Consider the following 26,962-nt stretch of genomic DNA (forward strand, 5'->3'; position numbering starts at 1 on the left):
CCCATCCCTGGCAGAGGGCTCCTGCCACTCTTGTAAATCTCTATGGGATAACATGCTCCTACACACAGGGACAGAGGAAACTTCTACACTGGGGACCCTCCCAGACCTCGACCTACATACCTCTTCACCTGCATCCTTTATCATTCGCTCTCGTAGACTGGTGAGCTTAATTATGTGTTTCCCCAAGTGCAGCTCTCTAGCAGATTAATCAAACCTGAAGCGGGGGTTGTGGGAACTTGTGATTTGTAGCCAAGTTGGACAGAAGTTTTTGGTAACGTGGGGACCTACCACCTGTGACTGCCATCTAAAGTGGGGTGGGCACAGTCTTTGGGGACTGAGCCCTTAATCTGCGGGATCTGATGCTCTATCTCAGGGAGATAGTATCCGAACTGAGTTCAGTCTGTAGGACACCCAGCTGGTGGCAGAGAACTGCTTGCTGGGAGCCCTCCCCCACCAATTTGGTAACCAGAAGTGCCTAAAGTGAGTTTTCAGTGTAAAAGTAAGGGACACACGCACAGGAGGTGGAGAACTGGGGTTTTCCCTACACAGGAGGAGAACTGTAAGTTTCTCTAACCCATCTGCAGATTTTTTTTCTAACCACCCAATGGCAACCCTCCATTCCCATGAACAAGAGCTAGTGTGCAGTTTCCCAGCCAACAAATGAGGATTAGAAGCTCTGTGTGGCAATTACCACAGAAGAGAGCAAATTCTTATCCCATCAGCTGTCTCTGCTGTGCACGTAACAGAGCCCCACGCTCAGAATACAGCAGGAGTGGTGGCAGTGGCGGCAGCCAGTGTCCAGGAAGGCTGAAGCAGAAATTCTATTCTCTAGTCCTCCAAGCATGTGGTTCTGACATTCCCACATTATGCTCTTCCTGATCTCTCCTACCTTCTTGGAGTGTTTTTTTTTTTTTTTCGTGAGAGCCTTCTTCCTTTGAGAATTAAAGGCCATGGGAGGAGTCCATGTCCTGTGCAGGAAGCAGCATTGTTCAGCCTGGCGCTCAGGGAGGTGGGGAAGTTCAGAATGAGGCATATTCCCAGCCCCACTTGACAACAGCTGCTTCTCGGACACTGGGTGGGAGACGGGACTCCCCGTACTGCAGGGCCCCCTTCCCTCCCTTTCAAGCTGAAGGCACTGTGATTTCCTGCCAAAAGGGCAAAGTGGACCCATCCCACGCTTAAGTGGGCAGAGCATCCTCTCCAGACAGTCCTGCTGAACGTCTACCTTCTCCCTCTGCCTTGCTCTGGGTACGGGCTCCAAAGGGAGGTGTGTACCAGACACAAGGGTGCAGGGCTAGGGTGAACAGAGGCCCAGTGTCCCCGTGCTGGAGCTGGGTTTTCTCCGGCTGAGTCTCCTATCCCCACCACTGAAATGACGTTATGGCCTTGGGGATTACCAAGAAATGCCCGGGTCACCTAGAGTTCTGTAGCCCTCAGCAATGTGAGACTTTTGTCGAAACACCACCCAAGATCTAAGCTCCCATGAGCTGCCTTTATAAGTGAGTCCAATAGCCATGTCAAGGGATCAACTAATGACCCACACTGATAGGTTTAGCCATTGATTCTAGATGATTATGATTCATTAGGTCAGGCTGCCCATATCTGTTTCAATTTGGTTCTTACGATAACTTTTCTCTTACAAAGAGGTATCTCCAAGGCTGGGTATCTATTAGGTTTGAAAGGGGTGTCCTTGCTCCCGCACAATGGTCACCTTGTCAGCTTTAAATCTCTGCCTCTTGGGTGCCTGGGTTCAGGTCACGATTCCAAGGTCCTGGGATTGAGCCCCGGGTTGAGGGGCGGGGGGAGTTCCTACTCAGCAGGAGGTCTGCTTCTCCCTCTCCCCCTTCCCTGCTCATGTTCTCTCTCTTTCTCTCTCACATAAATAAAATCTAAAAAAATAAATAAATAAATAAATAAATTTCTGACTCTCCCTTGGCATTTTCCTCTTATTTGATCTCAGTTGTGGCTCAGGGCATGAGCTCCACTGCTCGGATTCCAAGCTCGTTTTGACCCCCAGATGCGGCATCTGTGCCAACTGGCCATTTAGTTAGGATGCCCCTCGATGGGATAGTTCCAGGGTCTCCTGTATGTGGGGACCGACCTCAAGCAGCCAATCCTGGGGCTGGCCAAGAGGACCCAAGAGGAGAATAGAAGTCGGCCTCGTGCAGGGAGACCAGACTATGAACAGGTAGCGCCCCTGGTGGACACCGGTGGCAATTACCTATTCAGCCCACGGGAGGACAAAGGCCCTTGATCTCTGGCTGCACTTGGCATATAGATCCACAGGCCGTGAGGAGCCACATGGGTTTCTAGCTGGTTTCTGGAACCAGCCGTTTTAAGTGGTGAGGACGTTCCTGACTGAGAAGGCTCCTCTCTTCCGGGCAGGCTTGGCTGTCGCCAGCCCATGAGCACAGAAACTGCAGGGCTCCTCACACTCCGTGATACCTATTATGATTTAGTGTCAGACGCTAGACAGCACCTTTCCAACACAGGCAGAGATTTGAAATAGGAGAGCCAAGATGCTCATTTCAAGCATTCAGACCATTGCTTTGCAATTGCAAAACCGTGTACGACAGGGCGCAGGAGTGAAGCCCAGAGCCAGGAGGACCATGGTTGTGCCGGGAAGGCAAGAGAAAAAGATGCTTCCAGAGGACTCGACACAGGCTTCCACGACTGTGCCTTTACAGAGGGGTCTCTGATTATCAGGCCCCAGGGACGGGGGAGGTTAGAGGTTTCTTGTGGCCTGAGAAAGCCAAGGGTTCTGCACACCTTCCTTGCACCTGAAGAAAAACAGCCTCAACTAAAGCCTGTTTGTTTGTGGAATAATCAGCAGGAAGATAAATAGTTTTGTCTCCCAGCTACATTCCTCCTGTGGCTCCATGGAGATGAGCATGAACGTCTCGGAGCCTCATGCTTCATGGGCCGTGAATGCTGGTTAGCTAGGAAGATGGGACGTCTGTCACTCTGGGAGGAAGGATGCTGTTGGCTTTTATTAATTTCCAGGTTACTGTTCACCAGCTCCACAGTGTCCATACAAACAAACCCGATGTCAGGGAAGGTTTTTCTAGAGAGCAAAGAAAAGCTGAAGCCGTAGGAGGGTTGCTAAGTTGGCCCTGAAGATCGAACTCTGCCTCTGCCTGGAGATAGCGAGAATTAAGTAATTAGGTATTATTTATAAAGTATGACAACCATAGATGGCCCCTGGTGTCTGTTACTGATGTCAGCTCAACAGCTCTCAAGCCATAACACAGCTCTGCCTAGAAGCATCCTGACACCAGTGCTTATCCCATGTTAAGTGGTCATTCTCTGCTATTTGGTGTGGTGGGGTGGTTGTTCCCTGGGACAGAGAGGAAAGCCCTCTGTCCATGTTTTTTTGAGATGAACATTTCCATCTAAGTAGTTTAGGGCCAAAGGAGAAGATGGCTTCCCAAATTTCAGGAGATGCTCTGATGTCGGGGACCGGGAGCGGTGTGGAATCCTACTCCAAATGTCTATAGCTATTCTCCTCCCATAAGAGGACCTAGTTCTGGCCTAGATCATAAATGTCCCAACTGTGCCAATTCTGGTAGCAAGAATCCTTTGACTCCTGGCCACCTGGCATATATGGATTAGCTTAATCCATTCAACCACCCGCCCCTCTTTCTCACCCACCCATTCATCCATCCATCTTCCTATCCCTCCATCCATCCATCTACCTCCCACTCCTCCTCCCCTTCATCCATCCATCCAACCATCCATCCATCCATCCATCCATCCATCCATCCATCCACCCTTCCATTCATCCACCCAGTTACATATTCACTGAGGAGCCAACAGTGAGCACTATACCCTCTTCCCACCCAAAAAGAAATATAAAGACAGTCTCACCCCTCATGGAGCTTATGGGGTGGTGGGAGAGTTAGACATTAGGGGGAAAAACACACAACTGAACAGAAAATTCCAGCTGTGAGAAGTGTTACCAGAGAAAGGTCCTGACACCCCAACACAGGCAGTTTGGGCCAAGCAGTCAGGAAACTTCTGTGGGGAAGATACCCTAGAATGGAGCTATGGAGGCTGAGGAGGGGTGGATGAGGCACAGAGGTGAGGCAATGGCCTTCTAGGTGGAAGACACAGTCTGTTGGAACTGGGGGTGCAGGTGAACTGATGTGCAGGATGCCTGGACGTGGGCACCATGTAAGGACTGTGGATTTCACTGGAAAGGTTTTAAGAAATTCCAACAGCCTCAGTTTGCATTTCTACCAGGAAGAGAGCCTGGTCCCCTTATTCTGAAATATGTTCTCCAGTGATCGTGTCACATGTAACAGTTTGTCCTGAGCATACAAAGAAGCCACAGGGGACCTACAGACCAGAAGGTACAATTATTTGCAGAGAACTTTCCATGTCCCAGGCTCTGTACTCTTTGTTCCCTACATTGTTTCATTTTAAAGGCCAAAGCCAAGGAAGGGCTTTTTTTCCCCCCCATTATTATTCGTATTTTATAGATAAAGAAGCAAGACTTGGGTATTAACTTGAGCAAGGATGCACCAGAGTAAGTGGTTGGTCTGGAATTTGAGTTCATGTTTACCTGACTCCAAAATCTGTATTTTTATCAATCACTTTTTACTGTTTCATCATTCATTCATTCATTCATGAGCAAACAATGTATATACCCATCATGTCCTAAGTGTCATGTCAGGCGCTGTTGATCCGAGGGCGCACAAGACCCTCTGATGAGGAGGCCCCAGCATGCAGGTCAAGGGGTGCACTGGCCCTCCCAGGGAATGACCCGGTGATCAAGGCCTCAGTGGCCTGTGCCTTGAGCACCCAAGATAACCCTACAAATTTAGCCAAGCAGATAAAGACTGAGCCCAATGATTTCTTTTCAGATGATAAACTCAGATCTTTAGGAAGAATATCTGATCCCCGATCCCCGCAAGTATGTTTGTTTTTGAAGCTCTTTTGTTCAGAGAGGGGGTAATATGCTGTGTTGCTCAAGCAACCTAATGACATTGAAAACAAAGAGGCCACTGCTTGTAGATCCATACGGAAGCTAGAAAATAGAAAGAACGCTGCATTTGGACATAAGAATGCCTTGGTTCTCATCTCTGCTCTCCCACTTCCTCCTTGAGAGTCTCTGGACGTTCCCTTGCTCTCTCTGAGCCTCAGACCCCTCCCATCTGTTAAAGAGAAACAGTAATGCTATGTTTCTCTTTTTGCTCACCCCCAACCAGCCTGTATCCAAATGGTAAGTACAATCTCAGAGGCTCTATTCCAAACTGCATCCCTAATGGATCACTTCTGCCTCTACTGGGATCACCATCACGCAACCACTATCATTCTGCGGGGACTATTTCTATCCGCCACATCCTGGTCTTGCAGGTTCCACCCCAAGTTCCCCCCTGGTACTTTAGGCACAACTTCTAGAGTCCACAAGCTCCCCAAGGGCATTTGAAGATGTCTAACAGGTGAAACAAAATTCACTGACTACAAAACATGAAGCAGGAGTACTTAATGCTGCATTAAATGTCTACGAAATATCAACTTCATGTCAACCAATCCAAGGCAAGTTATACCAACTCTTAACATAGGTACATAAAGTTACAGTAATCATAGGATGCCTGAGCAGGTAAAAATGTTTGATACAGCATGGCATGACCTTCCAAAGAATGAGGACCTAGGATGCTGGAGAATTCTAAAAACAACCCTACTTTTTTGCCTTCTTTTTTAATCATTCGCAAGGTTAAAAAGTAATGGCTAATGACAGTTATTTTTAAAAGAAGGGGGTTAAAATCACTCCACGGGGGCTGTGTTAAAAGTGTTTTTTCTTAAAATTTTTCTGTGCTGGAAGTTTCTAAAAGCAACAAGATAAGTTTTTGGAAGAGTTTCTGGGAGGAGAGCTGCCTACAAAGGAATTAAGTGCTCAAATCAGAGCTTCTTTTAATAAGATAAAGTAATTCAAGCTCATTAATCTGGTGAGTAGAAATGATTAAACTGAAAATAGAACAACATTAATATTTTCTCCCCAAATAGCAAAAACCATGAATTTCAATGTCAAACTCTTTTTTAAAAAAAATTTATTTGTGTCAAACTCTTTTTAAAAGCAAACATGGATTTACTTCTTTGTTTGCTAATTTGGGTGGGAAATGGGATGCTCTTTAAAGCTCAATGTGTTCTGCTTTAAAATAGGCTAGTTACTTAGACATTCTCACACAGTGGTATATGTTCTTAAAAAACCACTTTTAACCAAAACAGGAAGCAATCTTTACCATTGAAAATGCAGCTAAAAAAGTGATTACCTCCATCAGCAGAATCAAAGACCATCCTTCAAAAAACATGGCATGTCTTAGGAGACTGGAGGGGGCACACGGGCAACCCAGTGTCCTCATGGTTTCCATTGCTTTTATTACATTATGCAGTGCCACTTTAATTAAGCCTTCAAATCAAATTATCAGATCAAGTGGTTTTGATTCCACTGTGATTTGAACAGGTTTTGTTAAATTAATAAACCATATGTTTCATGTTGTTGGAAGGAAAGTTATTTTTCCTCCATTCATTGTTCCAAAAGTCTTCACAATAGACAGTATTTAGTACTTAATCGCCAAATGCTCTTCCATGTGCCCGGGATGTGTTGCAGAATAACTGAAATGACAGCCCATTAAATCCTAAAGTCTGTCCAAGTTATTTACCGACAAAGGGCAGAGTGGCAAATTGGATGTCCCTAGAACAATCCACCGAGCCTAAATATTATTTCCATTTACTGGAACTGAAGCTTTATATTTTTTATAGATGACATCCATTATAAGTCTTTCTGTAGCAACAATACAGTATTAAGATGACTTTCCCCCCTTTCCTTTGGTGTTGTACATGATCATGCGTCTGGTGCTGGCACTGAAAGGCTTGATTCTGTTTTCTCTATTCCAGTATGTCCAATCATCCTGACAGAAGGGCAAGATGGGGGCACATTAACTCAGGCATTCCTCACTGTACAGCTCAATGAACACCAGTTAATGATCATGGCCAAGGGAACAAGGGAGGTGTGGGGCTGTAATCAGTCCATGGAGGCTCTCCTTACACGTCTGCTGTGAAAGATGACCAGGGGTTAAGGTGAATTGGTAAGTGGTTGGTTACTGAGTTAATAAATATATAACTCGTCCTAAGGTCTTGAGGTGGAATGGAGAAGTAGAACGAACCGATGCTTCATGGTCATGGTCATCACCATCTTTAAGACAGAAAAAATTTACCTTAAACTGAGACTTTGATTGAGTTTCTCCACCTGACTATGAGCCATCCCCTAGAGCACTGTAGAGTCTAGTCTGCTGCCTGTTTTTGTAAATAAGGTGTTTTTGGAAGATAGTTTTCTGCACGTATTCATTCGTGTATTATATGTCCATGACTGCCTTCATGACAGAGTGGTAGAGCTGAGTGAGCAGTTCCCAAAGGAGACTAAGTACTGAGGTGCCTAGGTGGCTCAGTCCTTAAGCGTCTGCCTTTGGCTCGGGTCATGATCCCAGGGTCCTGGGACTGAGCCCCACATCAGGCTCCCTGCACAGCGGGAAGTCTGCTTCTTCCCCCTCTCCCCCTCCCCCTGCTTGTGTTCCCTCTCTCGCTGTGTCTCTATCAAATAAATAAATAAAATCTTAGAAAAAAGGGGGCTTATATTGTATGATTCCATTTATACGGAATATCTAGAATAGGCTAATCCAGAGACCCAAAAAGTTGCCTAGGGCCAGGAAAGCAGGAGAGATGGGAGAAAGAAAGTAAGGAAGAAGGAGTGAGTGATTGTTAATGGGCGTGGACTCCTTCTGGGGGGCGATAAAACTGTTCTGGAAGTTTGTGAACACACAACTTTGTGAAGAGTCAATTCCACTGAAGTGCACACTTTAAAGAAAAATGAACTTTACTGCATATGAATGAAATCTCGATAAAGCCATTATTAAAAAAACAACCAACGGGAATGCTAGTGCACGATAAAGAGGGACGAGCTACTGACAGATGCTACAACAGGGATCGATCTTAAAATCCTAACGTCGTGTGGCAGATACAAGCAGATTAGAGACTGTCTGCTATTGAGAATAGGAGAAGGAATTGAGGGAACTTTCTGGGGTGATGAAAATGTTCTGAAACGGGATTATATAAGCAGAACTATAACTCTAAACTTATTAAAAATGATTAAAGTGTACATTTATAATAGCCGTATTCTATGATACGTATGTTTTGCCATAAGACAACCAGGAAACCCTGACCGACTGCTGGCAGAAGGAGAGCACGGTACATACAGTCCCTCTGGGGAGCTGCTGAGCAGTATCCAACCAAATCAGAACATGAATGTGTACTCCAGGCTGTCATCGCCACTGGACCCGCGGCGTCACACCCAATAGAGATGTGTCCAGATGCTCATCGAAAAGCACGGTCAAGGATTCTCATCATCGCCAAAATGTGGAAACCATGCATACGTTCACGGATAACAAAATGGATGAATAAATTCAGGTGGAGCCTCACAATGACATTCAGCAGTAAGAACAAACCACATCTACAGGCAACAGCAGAGATGACCCTCAGAACCAGTGTAGCATGAAAAAAAGAAAGACACAGAAAAGGACAGAGGGGGTAATTCTATTTCTATGAACTTCAACAACAGGCAAAGCTAATTCATGCTTGCGGTTACCCTTGGGAATGGACTGCTCCTAGGAAGAAGGAGCTAGAGGTGCTCCTGGGAAGCTGGTGAGGTTAGTCTCTTGACCTGGGAGTTTGCCGTTCAAGTCTATGGGGGGTGGGACACATCAGGGGGTACACGTCCACTTTCCCGTATGTTATACTCCAGTAACATGCTTAAGACACAAATAGGACTGTACCTCCAGCCTTCTCTGCTTCTAAAAAAGATCACAAAACATTTCAATAGTCAAACATTTTAGGATTCAGATTCAGATTTAGGATTACATACACACACCATGATAACTGCAACAAAACCTTGTACCATAAAGAACTAACTCCTCTTTTTAAGGAAGGGTCCACGGCTTGGCTCAAATTCAGAGAAAGCCCATCCAGTAGTAGGTCTTGCCCCCCTTTGACAATTTAATGCGACAGAAGCCATTTTCTTCTCTAACTTTTTTGGGTAGTAAGAGCCATGCACTCCCTCTGCACAGCTGATGTATCGTATTCTCAGCCCATTTTTTAGGGAGGAACTTTGCAACTGTCATAACCTCAGCAATTCTGAGCTACCAGATCTTGTATTCACTTGTGATATAAATTCGTCATCCCCCGTCGTCCTCTGCATTCACCTCTCACACAATACTCAATCCCTAAGAGATTCCTCTTTTCCCAAGCAAGTTCTCTTGGGAGAAAGCTTTGGAGCTTGGTCGTTTTCTTTATTTTTAGCTTGGTTGAAAAACAAAATTAGCCCAAGTGAGGTTTGCTATGCCAGCCAACCGAAGACATTTCCCAGGCTGGCATGCTTCTTAACCCACCCATTGTTCCCAGCTGACAAATGACGCCCTTGACAAAGTGTCGGCTACAAATTACTTGAATCTCAAGCGTTTCTGGATGGCATCTGGCCAGACTAGCTTCTCTCACCGTCCTCAAACAAAATCACACAGACAGGAAGGAAATGATCACATTCTTAAGTTCCTTTTCCTCTTCTATTAGCTTCTTTTCAGATATACAAACCTGGAGAACGGGCTCATTCTTATTAAAGTGCACATCAACGCAGTTACTTGTGGAATACACTCGCATCCCCCCTGTTCCTATAAAGGTCATATGCCAGTAAATTAGTCCCTTTTATTGGGGGGTGGGGCACTCTTAAAATGTCCCTGTGTAACTTACCCCACTAAAAATACCACAGTCTGTGTCCAGTGTTGATCAATGACACAAGCCCTTCCCATATGACCCAAGCTCATGATTTCAGAGAGCACACTGGTTCAGAAAATAACCATCTCAAAGAAAGAAAGAAAGAAAGAAAAGAACCATCTCTTCACACCCAAAGAGAATTCCTTCTTATTCCTTCCTCCCTTCCAAATACTGGAATTTTTTTGGTAATATTTTATTTATTTATTTGCGAGAGAGAGAGAGAGAGAATGAGAAAGAGAGGGAGCCTGATGCGGGACTCGATCCCAGAATGGATTGAGTTGAGCCAAAGACAGATGCTTAACTGACTGAGCCACTGAGGCGCCCCTGCCAAGTACTGGAATTTTGATCAGCCTTATTCTCTAAGTGAGGACACACCATGGGGCCTGAAGTAGAACTGTGAGGATAGAATTCGACTTTCTAGTTTCCCGGAAGAGAAATTTATGTTCAATTCACATAAGAATGTACAAATAGAAAAAGACTGAGATGCCTGAAAAGAATAAACTCACGTTTATCGGATATGGGAATCAAACTGGTAAATAGGGGTTTAAAAAAGGCCACATGGTGTCAGGTCGGGGTGGAGAGCAGGAGGGGGAGGTCTTGACTGGTGCGGAGGTCCTCAGTCAGGAGGTAAGGGAGGGCTGCAGGGTGGAGTGCTGGGGGCCAAGTCAAAGGTGCTGGTGCCTGAGGTCAGAGACAGCGTCCTGATCCCAACAGAAGGGGGTGGAGGGGCAGATACAAGGTAAGACACCCACAAGCTTCCCTCAGACATTCACTAGTCAGTGTTGATGTTGTAAGGTAAAAATACCAACAGAATGACTGATATATTACTAGTCAAAAGGGCAACTCTGAACATATCTATTTAACTGAAATTTTTCCCACAACTGCTTCTATTTATCATCCAGACAAGTCTCTTTTAGCAGAGAAACATATGCTCTTAACACCGAGTTCCAACTCTTGGCTGGTTTGGAACGCCTTTTAATTTAAAGTAATTTATGATAAGGAATCTTCCTCCGGGCAAGGGCACTTAATCCAACTATACCTTTAGAGGCTTCTGTCCCCAGTGGGTTTTCTAAGAAGTCTGTCATGTCGTGGTTCCAGGCGTCTCGGACCGCAGACTTGGACACCACCCTGCCATTCAGCTCTTGCTGTGGTCGGAAGTTATTTCTCAGATACTCCACCGACTTGACGTGGTCTTGCTGCTCCGTGGTGAAGATGGAGTAAAAAGCCTCGAGCTAAACAGAGAACCAAAGAGGGGAGGGGGGAGAAAGAGACCAAGAATGAGAAAAGCAATGTGGGCGGGGTGGGGGGGTGGGGGGAACCAAGGACAGAAAATGGTAGGATGTGCTTCAAGCCGAGTGTGATGAACCCAGCAGGATGCAGGCTCCTTGCTGGAACCACTGCCCAGGGGCTTATTTGGCTGTGGTTTCTGTCCTGCCAGCGAACCGGGAGAACATTCCGCCGGAGGAGGCTTGTACAGAACTCTTGGAGCCTGTGTCTCAGAAAAGAGTTCCAGTCTTTCTGCTCTGCCCCCTGGTAAGACTGTTCGTGTTCTGGGAAGAGCACAAGGTGATGGTGCAACTGGTAGGTTCCGGAGCCCAAGAGTACCTGGATGGAAAGTCTAGCTCCACAGTTCACCCGCTCCGGGGCTCTAGGAAGTGGCTTCCCTGCTCTGAGCCTCAACTGTTCCTCAATAAAATGGTGCTAACAACAGCAGCATCGACCCCGGTAGGGTTTGTGCCAGTACTCAATGAAATAATCCACGTGCAGTGCTTAAAACAGTCCCTGGCACAGAAGGGCTCAGTGAAGACGAGTGATTCAGTTCTTACTAAGCGTCTTCTTCCGTATGTAATAGGGATTCAGTTCAGCAAAGTTGCTAAGGCAGAAAGCTGATGGCTTGTGAGGTAAACTACTCAGTTTCAACACTTACCAGATGGGTAATCATAGTCAAACTAGTCAAGCACCAGTAACTCAATACATATCAACATTTTATATATATATTATATAAGACAGATAGAATACTAGCCGCTATCTTATAAGATCATGGAAAAAGCTTATAAAATAAGATTATTTTCATCTTAAAAGATTAAAATATATATAAACCATTTAGCAGCCATTAAGTCCATGGTTAGGATTAGCTGCGCTCATTATTATTCATACTATTAAAAAACACTTTCCAGAAGACTACAGACCCAACTTTTATGGAGATGCAAAGAAAAAAGAGATCAGGACTTCAGGATCATATTTCCATTATTAAAAAGGATTCTTTGTGGCCCTCCATCTTCTGCTCATTAAAAAACAACAATAACAACAACAAAAAAACAAACCTAAAAAAAAAAAATAGAACACCACAGTAATGCTTTGATAGAAGAGAAATGAAGCTGAGGCTGGGCCAGAGATCTGTTCTCAGTGGACCACAAAGTTATCCTGGTCACCAAAGAAATAAAATTAATCTAAAATGACCAGCCATGGAACACACTACTTCCTTGAAGTGGGGGATGAAAATGGAATGAAAAAGAGAGAAACTGAATAAATTCCTTCTGGCCCATTTGGCTCCTTGAATACCCAATCAGAATGCTTCCCAAGCAGCCACTGAGTGGCCACCCTAGGCTTTCAGGGACCATGGCCAACACCAATGTTAAATATACAGGAACATTACGACAGTGTTTCTTTTTTTTTCTTTAAACATTTTATTTATTTATTTGAGAGACTGCGATCACAAGCAGGCAGAGAAGCAGGCAGAGAGAGAGGAGGAAGCAGGCTCCCTGCTGAGCAGAGAGCCTGATGCCCCAGGACCCTGGGATCATGACCTGAGCTGAAGGCAGAGGCTTTAACCCACTGAGCCATCCAGGCGCCCCTTTCTTTCTTTTTTATAAGTAGGCTCCACGCTCAATGTGCAGCTTGAACTCAGGACCCTAAGATCAAGAGCTGGATGGTCACCAACTGAGACCATCAGGAGCCTCCCAACCTGGGTTTCTGGATGGTCATCTTGAAGCCTGGAACTAACCCCAGTGTTTCTCAAACAGCTTCAGACAATGTCACAAAAATTGATCTGCTTGATCTGAAACTCCCTCTCTTTGCATGAGAAAGCAATGAATGTGCATAGTGATCACAGCCAAGAAAAATCATTTAACTACCTGGATTCACCTATCATTTCACCTCCCCTGCAATTCTCCTGCAAATGTAAAGTGATAACAAACCATGAAACATTTTCTGCTTTTTCATCAAGGTAACAGATCCAGAATATCTCTCAACCCAGCCTAAAAGTACAAGTTGTCTGGTCCTGTGGTGTTACTCCAGTTCTCCAGCAGTCTCATAACTTCTAACAACTCCTGTGGTGGCTATTGGTGAAAATTGTCTTTCTTCCCATTCTTCTTTGTGATGTTCCTTCTTTATTTATAGTGAAGAGAGAAAGGCCATAAAAGCAGAAAAATTAAGAAAATTGGACTGTTTACTCTGCCAAATATGACCCACTCAGATGAAGATAATTGGAGGTACTGAAGGAAATCCAGTCTCCTCAACCTGGCAATGTGTACTCACTCCAACTCGGAACTGAACACATCCACACATGAGAGAAGGCTTCAGAGTTTCCTGACAGAAAATAACTTCTTAAGATTACATGGAAGGAATTAACAAAGACTCTGGAGACCGTCTAGGGAAAGACCAACCAAAGTGATTACAGGGACAGAGGCTAAATCCCGTGTGGAAAGGTGAAGGGAAGTGGGAAGTGTTTAGCCTGAAGAAAAGGCAGGTTAGGAGTAATTTGATTAAAGGCCCTTGTATGTGGAACATGCTGACCAGCTCTTCTCCATGTCCAGAGAAGGCCAAAGAGAGGAAATTGGTTTAAATTAAAGCCTTAGAGACGTGAGTTGAATAGAAATAATTCCTTAACTTTCAGGGTGATTTTTATTTTTTTTTAAACGGCCAGGCTGCTATACATAGCAAGTTAGAACGGAAATATTCTGGAAGAGCAGCTATCTGTCCTGAAATAGTTTAATCTCCGAGATGCCAGAAAAGGATGGCCTTGGAGACTGTCGCGGCAATCTGACTCTAAGGTTTGTTTATTCTCTAGAAGACTTGCTTCTTTCACAGCTAGCATTTAGTTCTCCTAAAAAGTTTCATTTCTGATGCCTCAGGAAAGAATTAGTCATATAACTGTAAAAAGAGGCAGGTTCTGAATTTAACACAAAAATGCTTTTGCTTAAATTGCTCTTACAGCTTAATGACATGCTATGGCTTAAAAGCTCGACTGCTTCCTTGTCATTAACTCAACTTGCCCAGAGATTTCCAAGGAAGGATGTGACGGTTTTCAGAGTGAACTGATGACCTGGACGATATTATATTGTCAACTGGATCATAGCTTCGCTTGACAGTCATACAAAAGAGGAAAAGGAGGTCAAGCTTAGCAGACTCATCAAATGTCCTTCAGTATGTTGGCAGTGTTCACTAAAACCCTGTCATTCCTCTAAGTTGAATGAAAATTGCCAGTGGTCTCTCTCGCTGGTGCCTTGCATGTCTGGCCATTGAGTGGAAACCACCATGATGCCTGGATTGGCCAAGGGAGCCTACGTTTGCATTCTGGCAGGTGAACAGTGATACTCTGGACATAGCTACTCCCTTTTGTCCCTTGATCCTTATCCTTTCCTTGTAACCACACTTGATAAAGGTGAATCTGACCACCACCCAGATCTCTACTTTTTGATTCCAAGGGATGCCATTTATAAAGACTACAACGAGAAGGTGCCCCCTAGAGTTGTGCAGGTCTAGCAGTACTGCCTAACTCTGAAGCCACAGGACAAGCTGTCAACCCTTCTAGATCTGCTTAATAGCCACACAGCTATTTCCTTAAAATGTACATGAGCTGCCTGCCATCAGGCCTCTGTTCAAAAACTTTCAAGGGCCTCCAATTCTACTGGTGGGGCCCTAAGGATCCAGCCTGTGCCCAATTCTCCAACCTCGTAACACTTACTCTTGCTACCTGGGTTCAAAACCCTGTTTCCAATCCCCACTTGCTAAGTGTGTAACCACCGTCAAAGTATTTGATGCTTCTGTGCTTTGGTTTTCTTACTTGTACAATAGCAATAACACCAATTGTGGTTTTTGCTACTATTAAATGAGATACTATACATAATGCATTTGGAATAATTTCTGGTACACAGCAGATATTCACTAAGTATTATTAACATTACTATTATTCTTCTTTTATGAGAAATGTGGTAACTGTGATTGTACTATAAACTTCCAACAACTCTAAGATGCTCTCTCTGCTTCTCCCTCCTTTCCTCCTTGGAATGTGTATTTATCAAACGCATTCTGTGACAGGTACTTTATGGTATATATGGTACTTTATGGAATTCACAAACATTACTTTGGTTTCTCACTTGTTTTAGTTTAAAATAATAACAGAGTAACACTGTTAACACTATTATTATATCATTAACACCAACAGCTAATATTTACTGAGCATTTACTCCAGGCATTGTGTTAAGAGTGTTAGGTGCTTCCCTTTACTTCCTTACTTCCTCACAGAAGTCTCATAAAGTTGGTGGTATTATCATATCATTATTTGTGACTGAGGAGGAAACTGGGCTTAGAGACTTGACATGAACTGCTTAAGATCACAGAGGAAACAAGAGATGATGTGACCGGGGTGCCTGGTTGAGCGTCCTACTCTTGGTTTTGGCTTGGGTCATGATCTTAAGGTCGTGGAATCAAGCCCCTCCATCAGGCTCCAAGCCCAGCTCAGAGTCTGCTTGGGATTCTCTCTCTTCCTTTCCCTCTGCCCCTCCCCCTGCTCATGCATACACTCCCCTCACCCTGTTGAAGTGAGGATTAGAAACCTAGGTCTGTATGACTGTCATACTCTCAGCCACTTCAAGTCACATGAATAATAGGCCTGCAGCATTATTCATGGAAAGAGTAACATCACAGTGGAGTTACTGAATGTGGTAACAGAAGTCCCCAAAGAGTTCCTTCTAGCTGACCCTGAAAGACCACTAATGAGGGGCACCCATCATTGGCAATATAAAACTATTTGCACTTTTCCGCACTCTGGACTGAAACAGCTTATGGCTCAATGAAGAAGGAACTGGGAACCAGGAACAAGATGGCGGGCACAAGGAGGAAAATCTATGCACCACAAAAAGCCCACACTTATTCACCTATTCTTTTCCAGAGGCAAGTAATAAACACACTGGGTTTATCTTTACTTTAACATAACTAATGAAGTCTTTATCATTTAGTAAAAATAAACGAAAGTTTTTATTTCTATAATGTAAAATTGACTTTTTAACTTTTGAAGCGAACACGTAAAACACTTCTTTCTTTTATCCCTGCTTGGGGAGTTGTAATTGCATTTTAACTGGTGCTGTTTCAAGAACAATTTTAACCTTGAATTGCAAATGTGTTGGCTGGAAGTGTATATAAATCATTTCAACTTAGTTTTTATTATAAAAATATTACAGAGAATAATTAGTTTTTAATCTGTCAGTTCAAATCAAAGGAAAGTTGAAATCTATTCACGCTATTCGTGTGCAGCAAGAGCTCTCGTCCACGAGATGTGGGGAAGGGCCATCATGGCTGAAGGGGAAAAAGGAGAGAAAAATCCAAAGTGATATAATTATGAACCATTAAAAGGCTGCTGTGCACAATATGTTAGAGGATGGGCATATTACAGCCTTTACACAAAACCACAGTCCATTATAAACATAATAATAAACGCTGGGGTAAGCATTAAGAATGGAAATGTCACACCTAAGGTCACGGAGACACTTCAACTTCAGCACACATTTGAGGGGTGACAGGGCAAGCCCTGGGGTGTTGCCTCATTATTAAACAAAAGTGATGGAATATTAAATTCCCAATAGCCCAGAGTGTCCGAAGTTTTACTGATTGAACCATGGCTGCAAAAATAAAATCCAAGAATAGCTAGCTAACTGCAAGGACATGTCCCTCCCGCAGCAACAGAGAGTTTTGTATGAAGACAATTATAAAAAGGCCTTCCACAGAAAGAAACGGATTTAACCATAATTACCACCAAAGAAAGCTATATGTTGGGATTAATAATGACACGTTACCCCACCATTTAAAAAACCCTCTCTATTCACATACACAGTGCATTATGTGGTCTTGGAATAGGAACTTTCTGAATTACGTGATTCCTTAGGTGTTGAGATAAAACACGAAGGCTACGACAGCCACGAGCCCAATGGAGCTGTTCCCCCAGAAATATGGTGAGCTCCCTTTGTTGGAAGGATAATAATTTGAATATACTGGGTTGAATCAAATATAATATTAAATGAGGTTCACTTGTTTCTCTTTACATTTTTTTAATGTGGCGACTAGAAAATCACATATGTGCTGGACAATGCTGCCCCAGAGCCTTGGTGATGATTTAATAACAGCAACAACAACAACAAAAAATCCACCTAATGTATCTTGCACACGCCCTGTGGTGCTAGGCAATAGTCTAGGCATGCCACATGCATTCTATCATTTAATCTTTATAATGACTCCATGAAGTGGCTGTATTCTTATCATCCCCATTTTACAGAAGAAAACTGAGGCACAGAGTAAGCAGTGGAGAAACTCAACTCATGTGGCTGAAAAATGGAGCCAAGAATGAAACCCAGGCAGTTTGTTAATTCAATAGAGTTTCTCTGCTCTTTATGACAGAGATAACACTGGTTTAAAAAAAAAAAAAAAAAAAGTATTGCAAATCAACCTTTCCTAACCATTCCAGCTTACTGTTAGAAAAAAAAATATCTGAAAGCAAACAAACTAGACATTTTTATATTTATTTATTGCTTTTTTTTGATTGAGCCTCCAAGAGGCACTTAAACAAAATTCATGCGAGGAAAAATTATAGGTAGTATCATATTTTAAAGTACAGGAAGCAGACAGTTCTGGAAACGGAAGGTTGGGATAGTGTCCAATGGCCAATGCGCCATCATTTGAGAGCCACCATTCTAGAATAAAACACATCCCTGTCTACTGGACTCAAATGATCATGTTCTCTGACTGATCATGAACACAATGGAGGCACCATCTCAACATGCTAGCCTCGCTCCTTTGACCTGGTAAACCAGCACTGAGAGTGGCACCATTTTGTTGGGATGATAAAGTCACGACACAATGTTTGCCTGCTATTTACCAAAAACATTTAGTGGAACCAACCACCTACGCCACACTGACTGCTAGCCAACCAAGCCAACACATGATCCCATTAGCAACACTGTAATAGATCCAGATTATCACAGGGACCAAAGTCAGAGCTTACCGGCTATGGGGCTGGTTTCAGTGTCCAAGGAGACTCAAAGAAGAGGCAAAATAAGGAGTTGTTCCTATCTGGAAGGCTTGAAAGAAATCCACGTCATACAAGCCACTATACAAGTGCTACCCACTGCATTATATGGTGAACACATTCTCATTTTTGTTGCTGACAGACACCCACACAGTGTAAGGGGGAACAGAACAGAGGAAACGGTCTTTGGAGAAAGAGAAATGAGGAACTTCGAATGTTTTCTTTCTGACAGCAGCAGACATGGGATTCTGTCTACTTGGTTTTCCGCACTGGCTGTCTGCCTTTCTGAAATGAACGTTCTGTGCTAACTTCCGAAAGAATGTTGGCAGGGTCAGGGTGGGAAGGTCTGAAGGGACAATACTTGGATGGTTAATGGTTTCCCTTCTGAGTGCTGACACCACTGTGACCTCCATGCAAGTGTGCCAGCAAGGATCCCGTTTGGCCACAGGAAAATGAGGTGTTTTTCCTCCCTTGGGGGAGAGAGAGAGAGAGAAAGAGGGATAAGGTGAAGCTGTGTCTGATGAAGGTACTGTCTTAGGATAGTTTATAGTAAAGAAACTGGGAAGCCAGTATGATTAATTGATCTCTTTACTATTTCCTTGAAACAGAACTACCTGCAGACTAAGTCATATATTCCAAGTCACAGAGAAAAACTCTTCTACTTCCTCTCTCTGAGTATTTGAGCAGCAAGGAGTGAAGGGTACACAGATGTTAACTAAGCATTTCCTGGGCACCTGGGTGGCTCAGTGGGTTAAGCCTCTGCCTTCAGCTCGGGTCATGGTCTCAGGGTCCTGGGATCAAGCCCCGCGTCGGGCTCTCTGCTCGGCGGGGAGCCTGCTTCCCCCTCTCTCTCTGCTTGCCTCTCTACCTACTTGTGATATCTCTCTCTGTCAAATAAATAAATAAAATAAAAATCTTAAAAAAATTAAAAAACAAAACAAAACAAAAAAAACTAAGCATTTCCTAAGATGCTCACGGTACTACACAATTATTACTCTTTGCCTCTCCCCTCCACAGAGTGTCCTACAAAAAAAGTGGCCAGACTTGTATTTCTTAGTCTCATTATCCCAAGCCTTTGTATCTCTGAAGACAAAAGCATCTATCTTAATGGACAAAAAGCATCTCTTTTCAAAGTCCCCTGCCCCAACCCTGGGGATATAAATATTTGGACTGCAATTTTACTTTATTCTAGTAAGACAATGCTGGCTTCACCATTAGGAAGAAAACTCGTTTCCTGTTTCATTATCTTCTTAAAGCTGGCAGATCCTGTTCAGCAACCAAACTGCTAGTACTTCTTTTGTCATCAGAGAAGAATTAAAGGAACAGAAATTTCTTGAAGTAAAATGTCTGCCAACAGCAGTGAAACCAAGTCTGTCTGGCCTAACTTTGTTATCGGGACAACATAGCTCCTTCTAAACGACCAGCTCCATTTACCCCCTGGGGTGGGGGGCAACACTGGGTGTTTTAGGAAGCTACCTGGTCTGTTTGCTGATTTATTTAAGGATGGACACATGACCCAAGGCCAGCCAAGCTGTTGGCTGACCAACATCTATTCAGATCTATCTTCTTGAATACTGGGAGTAGGACCCTCACTATTGTCAGTTGGTAGCTGGCCCTTGAGTTGAAAGGTGAACTGGTACGAGAGCGACCATATTTGACCAGGTAACCAAAACAAAACCAACTGGGAGTGAGAATTTTACAGAAGTACAGAATCACAGAATCACAGAGCAGTGGCAGAAACTCCAAGATTTAAGAACCTGCGCGGCCCCTGAGAGAGGGCTTTGCTTCCCAGCCACAGTCCTGGTTATGACGGCTTCATCTCAGGGTGCCTCCACCACTGTTTCCTTAAAATACTCCCTTACTTGAGCTACCTTACGTGGGTTGCTGATTCTTAACTCTAAAACACACCTGACCAGGACACCCTCTAACCCTATTTCCCCCACCCCTTATTCCAAACTCTCTGCCTTTATTAGGAAAATCTTTGGACTCTTCCCCACTGCGGCCAGATCCACAATTTTGTTGCCCATATCTTCACTTATATCGTGGGTGCTGTCACATAATTCTAGAACTTCCCCTGTCCTACTACAACATTCCGTATTCCTACCTGTCACACTCTAGGAAGGCATCTCTATGAGCAGCTCTGATAAGAACCTTCCATTTTTAAACAGTCCTGCTTAATGGCTCAAATCCCGTTTCTCACAATCCTACCCACTGTTGCTGGCTCTATTTTCTGAAACTATGGAGAAGAAACATACCCTTCTACTTCATTGCATGCTGCATTATGATGACTAATAAATCCCCTCTAGGAATTTTCTCCTTCCATCTATTATCCCTCATGAGGGGATTTCAAGCCTCCCCACCCATTCCTACTCCCACCCGCCCGGTGGCCTCCTCTTCCTCTGACACAGCCCTCAAACCCATCTCCATTTCACCAATTTCCACAACCACCTTCCTAGGAAATCAGCCCAGGCCACACTCAGAGAGAAGCAGTTCAGTGTAATGGTCAGCCACAGGGGTTTTGGAATCAGACAAACCTGGGCTCAGTTTCCGGCCTCAACAGTCATTACCCATGAATTCTTGGCTATGTTACCCAATCTCTCCAGACCACGATACCCTTACGTGCACCATCCTCGGCCAACAGCCATCTCTCCACGCTGTTTGGCCACGAAACTGGCCATGTGTAAAGTGCTTAGCGCACAGAAAGAGCTCAATCAATGGTATCTATTCCTTCATTTCGTCATGTACACAAATCTCTCCCTCTTCTGAACTTCAGGTAGGCTTAGTGGCTCAGAGCATAACTTTTGGGATCGGACACTCTGGCTTAGTAACTGGTTGGGTGGCCTTCTGTATCTCTTCTCTATGAAAGGGTGTGGGGGGGGCAAAGAGGACTACTGTTTGTGAGGATTAAATAGGTGAGCACATACAAAGAGCTTGGAAAAGTTTCTGGCACAAGCTGGACAGCTGTTCTCTCTTCAAGATGGAATACTTACCTAATACCTGGTTTTATACCCTCAGTTCTCCTCAGCCAGTGGAGGCTGAGGATTGACAATTCTTGGGTTCAGAAACACGTCTGTTAGAAAGACAGAAGGAATTGGGGCGGGGGAGAGGATAAAAAAACTGGTGTTTTTTTTACTGCTGTTTTGTAGCCACGTTAAATGGTTATGTCAACGCAAAACGAGTGAACACCGAGGTCCCATGTGGGGCTGAATACCTACCTGATGGTAAGAGATGGGGACAGGCCTCCGGAAGACGATCCACTCCACGATTTCGCTACACGGTGGGGTGGTCAGAGAACCCGTGTACCGGTAATAGCTCCCCAGGGACGCAGGCAAGAGGTCCCGGAGGACAAAAGGATCCAGAAAGGTCTCCTTCTCTGTGTGGAGGAAGAAGGAAAAGAAAGGCACAATGATGTAAGTCATATTATGCTGCAGATATACAGTCGAAACCCTCGGCATGCTGGTTCCACATCACAAGCCTTCTGTTTGTTTACATCCCGAGAAGCACTAGCATTTGGTGGTGGGAGGGCCACAGCAAACAAAGCAGTGTTTCCCAGGATGTGTTCTGAGGCTCCACGGTGCACTGTATTTCACGAAAAACAGGTTCCATGACGAGTGCTGCTGGGCAACCCGTGGTCCTTTCTTCTCCCCACCCCAGGGAACAGACAAAACACTAGCACAGTCAAGTCCCTGAGAAGTCCTGCAGAAAAGAAATGGACTTGATTTCATGTAACCCATCCCTTCCCAATCTTGCTTTGCCACCAAACCCTTCCCCATCCAATACTTAGGAACTAACAATCAGTGGCATAAACGCTGGGACACCCACGAGAAATTCGGCATAAAAAGAACACTGTCGGGGCGCCTGGGTGGCTCAGTGGGTTAAGCTGCTGCCTTCGGCTCAGGTCATGATCTCAGGGACCTGGGATCGAGTCCCGCATCGGGCTCTCTGCTCAGCGAGAAGCCTGCTTCCCCTCTCTCTCTCTCTGCCTGCCTCTCCGTCTACTTGTGATCTCTCTCTCTGTCAAATAAATAAATAAAAAATCTTAGAAAAAAAAAAAAAAAGAACTCTGTCAGCCAACGGTAAAGTTCAATTCCAAAGCTGGTTACATCTGATTGTGGTTTCACCCAGCACCTCTCCAAATCAAAGTGAAATCTAACCAACCTACAGACCTGAGCTTATAAAATGGGGGCCCAGAAAATAGGCTGCTTCTTTTTACAAAAGCAGAGTGGTCTTTCCTTATGTGGAAGGAATATTTCAACCAAGACTGAAAAATGATACCTGACAATAACTCTATGAGAAAAACAAGGTGTGGAGGGGGTTAGTGCCTGCCTAAGGTCACACAGCTCCTAAACTTCAAAGCTGGCATAGGAACCCAGGCACTCTGACACCAGAGTGTGCACAGCTCTGACTCAGCTAACGAAGAAGCTGAAGCAACTTCAGTGAATACTGAAGGATGGGGCAAAAGAGGAGAAGAGCATTTGGGGCTGCGGGAACAGCATGTTCAAAGGTCCTGAGGCAGGAAGAAACAGTGCAACAGTGTTTAGGGTACTGTATTATAGCTCTCCCAATCTGGCTCAGTAGATTATCCAGCTTCTTTCCCAAATCAGAGAAGGCTCTATTCTCTCTCTGGGTCTACAAAGGTCTAGCCCTGAATTTAAAGTCTGGGATTTCTTTCTTAGCCCTTTTTGGGATGTAATAAGGCTATTCTAATCCTGCTAATGGTTTGCCTTGGCTCCCTAGTGGCCTCCACCATGGGCTGAAGGATATTCTTGCGAGGACCTTAGGGCTCCAGGTTACCTCCTGGACACATCTGTGCCTACAGGAGTAGTCCTTCCAGGTTCACACCCCTTCTTCCTTTTCTTCAATGCAGAATGAGCAATACAGGTCTTTGTGCAAATGTGCATCCATGGACTTGAGAGAGCTCTGTGACTGGGGGTTATGTAAAAACTGCAACAGAAATCAACTCTTTAAAAATAAGCAAAATGGCAATTTTCTTTTGGGAGAGATTAATTGACTGAAAGTTAACACTTACTTAGCTTTATTACCATATGCCAGACACCATTCTGAGGGTTAAGCAGTAGTTACTGGATGTGCCAGCCCTTGTTCTTAGAGTTTGATAAAGATTAATTTATTTCTTTCTTAAAAGAGCCCCATGAAGTTGCCCTATTATTATCACCTATTTACAGGGCTCGGATGTACAAGAGGTAGGTGAGTTTAGAATCCAGGCTTTCATTATTTTTTTTTTTTCAAAGATTTTATTTATTTATTTGACAGAGAGATCACAAGTAGGCAGAGAGGCAGGCAGAGAGAGAGAGAGGAGGAAGCAGGCTCCCTCAGAGCAGAGAGCCCGACACGGGGCTCGATCCCAGGACCCTGGGATCATGACCTGAGCCGAAGGCAGAGGCTTTAACCCACTGAGCCACCCAGGCGCCCCCAGGCTTTCATTATTCTTAAACCATCACTATATGCTTTTGATTTACAACACTTGACTCAAATTTCACAGATGTGGAAATGAAGGCACAGAGAAGTTAAATGACTAAGCCCAAGATCACAAGGGATGGGGAAAGAGAAGCCGTTATTCATGAGACTCCGAAACCTTGGCTGATTCTCATACAGGTTTTCAAGTCTATGTTTTTAAGGAAAAATTAAATATTAAGTCATAAATGCCAAAGTCTCCAAATTAGAGGGTTCTATAACCAAAATGACAAAAGCGGGTTCTGTTTGGACAAAAGGCCAGAAATCACCAAACTGCCCCTCCGCCCACTGGCCAGTGTGGGTTTTAATTTAAACCTGGTTACCGGCAACCCAATGACAGGGTAAACCTCTGCCAGCCTGCTTGGCTGCGACGGGGTTGGCTGGGAGCAGGACAAATGCCGGCCTTTGCTTGCTGCTCCTGCACTTCCCGAGCTACGTAAACAGACAAGGCAAGGCCCCAGGCAACAGAGGGAGCATAGGGCCTGGCATCACAAACCACAAAATCATCATCTTCATTTTTCCCTCACGTTGTAGGAACTTGGCGTCGCACCGCAGCACATGAATCGGCCTTAGGATCAAGGGCTCCAGGCTGAATGGCCAGAAAACCTGGAGAGTTTTCCCCAAGGAGGCTGATCCAGTGTTGGGGCTGCGGTTTAGCATGCTGTAGGCAGAAGGCTAGTAACAAGACAGTGCTCGCAAGCCGGCAGCGGCAAAGCCCCCACCTAGAGCATCCACTGGAGGAAGAGGCCGAGGCTTTAAGGAATATAAAAAGATAAAGCAGGAACACCTGCCCCCCCTCCCACCCCATCTGAGATGACTGGATCTCTCCAAGGGCACATGGTTTTAGTAGGATCAGGAGTCTCCTGCAAGTTCTTGTACGGGCTTCTGAATTCGGCAGGGACTGATGGAAACTGCAGGCATGACCATTGCTACAAAGGCAGAAGAGCTTTTTTTGTCCTTGACCAACCTAAGGGCTTCAGGGGCAGGTTCTGGCTTTAAATGATCAGCAGGTGCAATCAGATGGGAGGCAGGGAGGGTGGACATGGTGAGAGGGACCAAGAAGGAGGCTTTGCTGCTTGTTGATCCCGCCACAGTCACTGCTGTTTGGTCAGGATTCTGAGACCTGGAAGGGGCTTAGACCACCCTCATTCAGTGGCTTTGGGAGCCAAGGAACCCTTTTTTCAAACAAAATCTTACACAGGAGGCAGCCAACCGAAACAGCTAAAATGCAGCCACCATGGTTAAAGCTGAGCTGGGAACCTAGGGACACTTTGGAAACCACCAACTTAGTCCAATTCTGAAATTTTATTGCGGGGAAAATGGAAGACCAGACGGGAGGTAAAAAACTTGAGAACACAGAAACTCAGATGGGATCCCTTCTTCAAAGAAGCCACTTAGGATCTGGAACGGTAAGCCTAGGACCAGAAGTGTCACCTAGCATCAGGAGCTGAAAACTGCAATCCAACCACTACTTTCATCAGCACCTCATTTCTCCATCCCTACGGAAGCTAGGGAAGAGAGCAGATTCTCAGCTGCCAAGGTCCGAATCCCAACTCCTCCACCTGTAAGCTCTGTGATCTCCTTACTGAAGCTTCCTCGGCTGAGAGCTTAAAATAGAGTAAGCATCTCATAAAGATAGACTTTTTAAAAAAAAGATTTTATTTATTTATTTGACACAGAGAGAGAGCGAGAGCAAGAGGGAGAACACAAGTAGGGGGAGTGGGAGAGGGAGAAGCAGGCTCCCCACTGAGCAGGGAGCCGGATACGGGGCTTGATCCCCGAACCCTGGGATCATGACCTGAGCTGAAGTCAGATGCTTAACAACTGAGCTACCCAGATGACCAATAAATATTATTCTTATTCTAATTCTTATTACTTATATTATTATCATTATTATTACTTTTCTGAACAACCAAGGCCTAGCCACCTACACCTTACATAGCTATACACTTCCTCTAATGCTGGCACATGTGTCTTTTTTTTTATTTAAACCTTGATTACTAGTGCCTTAAAAGTGCCTCATGTCTGACAAATTCTCCTACCAACCTGAGCAACACAGGTTAGAATTTTCTTTGCCAAAGTTCTAGTAAGAGCTCTGGAACCAACTGATATTTAACAGCTGTGTGACTTTAGGGAAAGGTCTTAAGCTCTCTGGGCTACTTCCCTTATCTGTAAAATGGGAATTCAGAGGGTATTTACCCCTCAGGAAGGCTGTGAAAATTAAGCAAGCTCATAAACGTAAAGGGCTTACCAGAGTACCTTGGGAGCCCTGATTTATCAAGGCAAGCACTTGGCTGAGAGCAGACCAGCTCATTTTGTGTTTTAAGCCAGGGATTGGCAAATGTTTTCTGTAAAGTGCCAGATAGTAAATATTTTAGGTTTTGCAGGCCAAGAGGCAAAATCAAAGATGTTATAGGAATACTTATATTAACAAACACATTCCCATAACCTTATTAACAATATTCAAAATGCTAATAACAATGGAGGACCATTTAAAATATATACATCTGCTATGAGAAGAACAGAATTCTTTTGGGGGGGTAACATTTCACTTAATTAGGGTTTGAATGTAAAAATCATTCTTAGGTCAAGGATCATACAACAAGAGTCAGTGAAATGGATTTAGCCATTAGGCCACATTTTCCCCTGTCCTTTTTTTTTTTTTTTTTTTTTTTTTTTTTTAAAGATTTATTTGCTTGTTTTAGAAAGAGAGCATGAGCAAGCAGGGGGTTGGGGGAGGCAGAGAGAGAATCTTGAAGCAGACCCCGCTGAGCTGGGCTCTATCCCAGGACCCTGAGATTATTACCTGAGTTGAAATCAAGAGTCGGCCACTTAACCAACTGAGCCACCCAGATGCCCCTTCCCTGCTGTTTTTTTTTTAAAGCAACTGTTTGTGTGTATGTCTGTAGGGGGGGGTGACCAGTGTTGGAAAGTCACCATGAGGGGTGCCTGGGTGGCTCAGTTGGTTAAGCATGTGCCTTTGGCTCAGGTCATGATCTCAGGGTCGTGGGATAGAGCCCTGTGTCGGGCTCCCTGCTCAGCAGGGTACCTGCTTCTCCCTCTCCCTCTGCCCTCTGCCGCTCCCCCTACTTGTGTGTGTGTGCTCTCTCTGACAAATAAGTAAAATCTTAAAAAATAACGTGGGGGTGCCTGGGTGACTCAGTTGGTTTAATGTCTGCCTTCGGCTCAGATCATGATCCTGGGGTCCTGGGATCAAGCTCAGAGTTAGTCTTCCTGCCCAGCAGGGAGCCTGCTTCTCCCTCTCCCTCTGCAGCTTCCCCTTGCTTTCGCACTGGTGTGTGCTCTCTCTCTCTCTCTCAAATAAATAAATAAAAAATCCTGGGGAACAAAAAAAGAGAGTCACCATAA

General features: G+C 44.6%; 1 protein-coding gene across 5 annotated transcripts in view; it reads right to left on the reverse strand.

Moving 5' to 3' along the window:
• Positions 1 to 26,962, reverse strand: part of PTPRG (protein tyrosine phosphatase receptor type G) — a 707,992-nt gene that overhangs the window by 121,538 nt on the left and 559,492 nt on the right. For all 5 annotated transcript variants that reach the window (XM_047690530.1, XM_047690520.1, XM_047690539.1 and 2 more), the window contains 2 exons: positions 21,337 to 21,494; positions 10,862 to 11,054 (listed from right to left, as the gene is read on the reverse strand). In XM_047690530.1, the coding sequence (XP_047546486.1) occupies positions 10,862 to 11,054; positions 21,337 to 21,494 (351 nt within the window). The remainder of the gene's footprint in view (positions 1 to 10,861; positions 11,055 to 21,336; positions 21,495 to 26,962) is intronic.

This window comes from Lutra lutra, chromosome 1 (genome assembly GCF_902655055.1).
Source record: "Lutra lutra chromosome 1, mLutLut1.2, whole genome shotgun sequence".
NCBI classification, from domain to species: domain Eukaryota; kingdom Metazoa; phylum Chordata; class Mammalia; order Carnivora; family Mustelidae; genus Lutra; species Lutra lutra.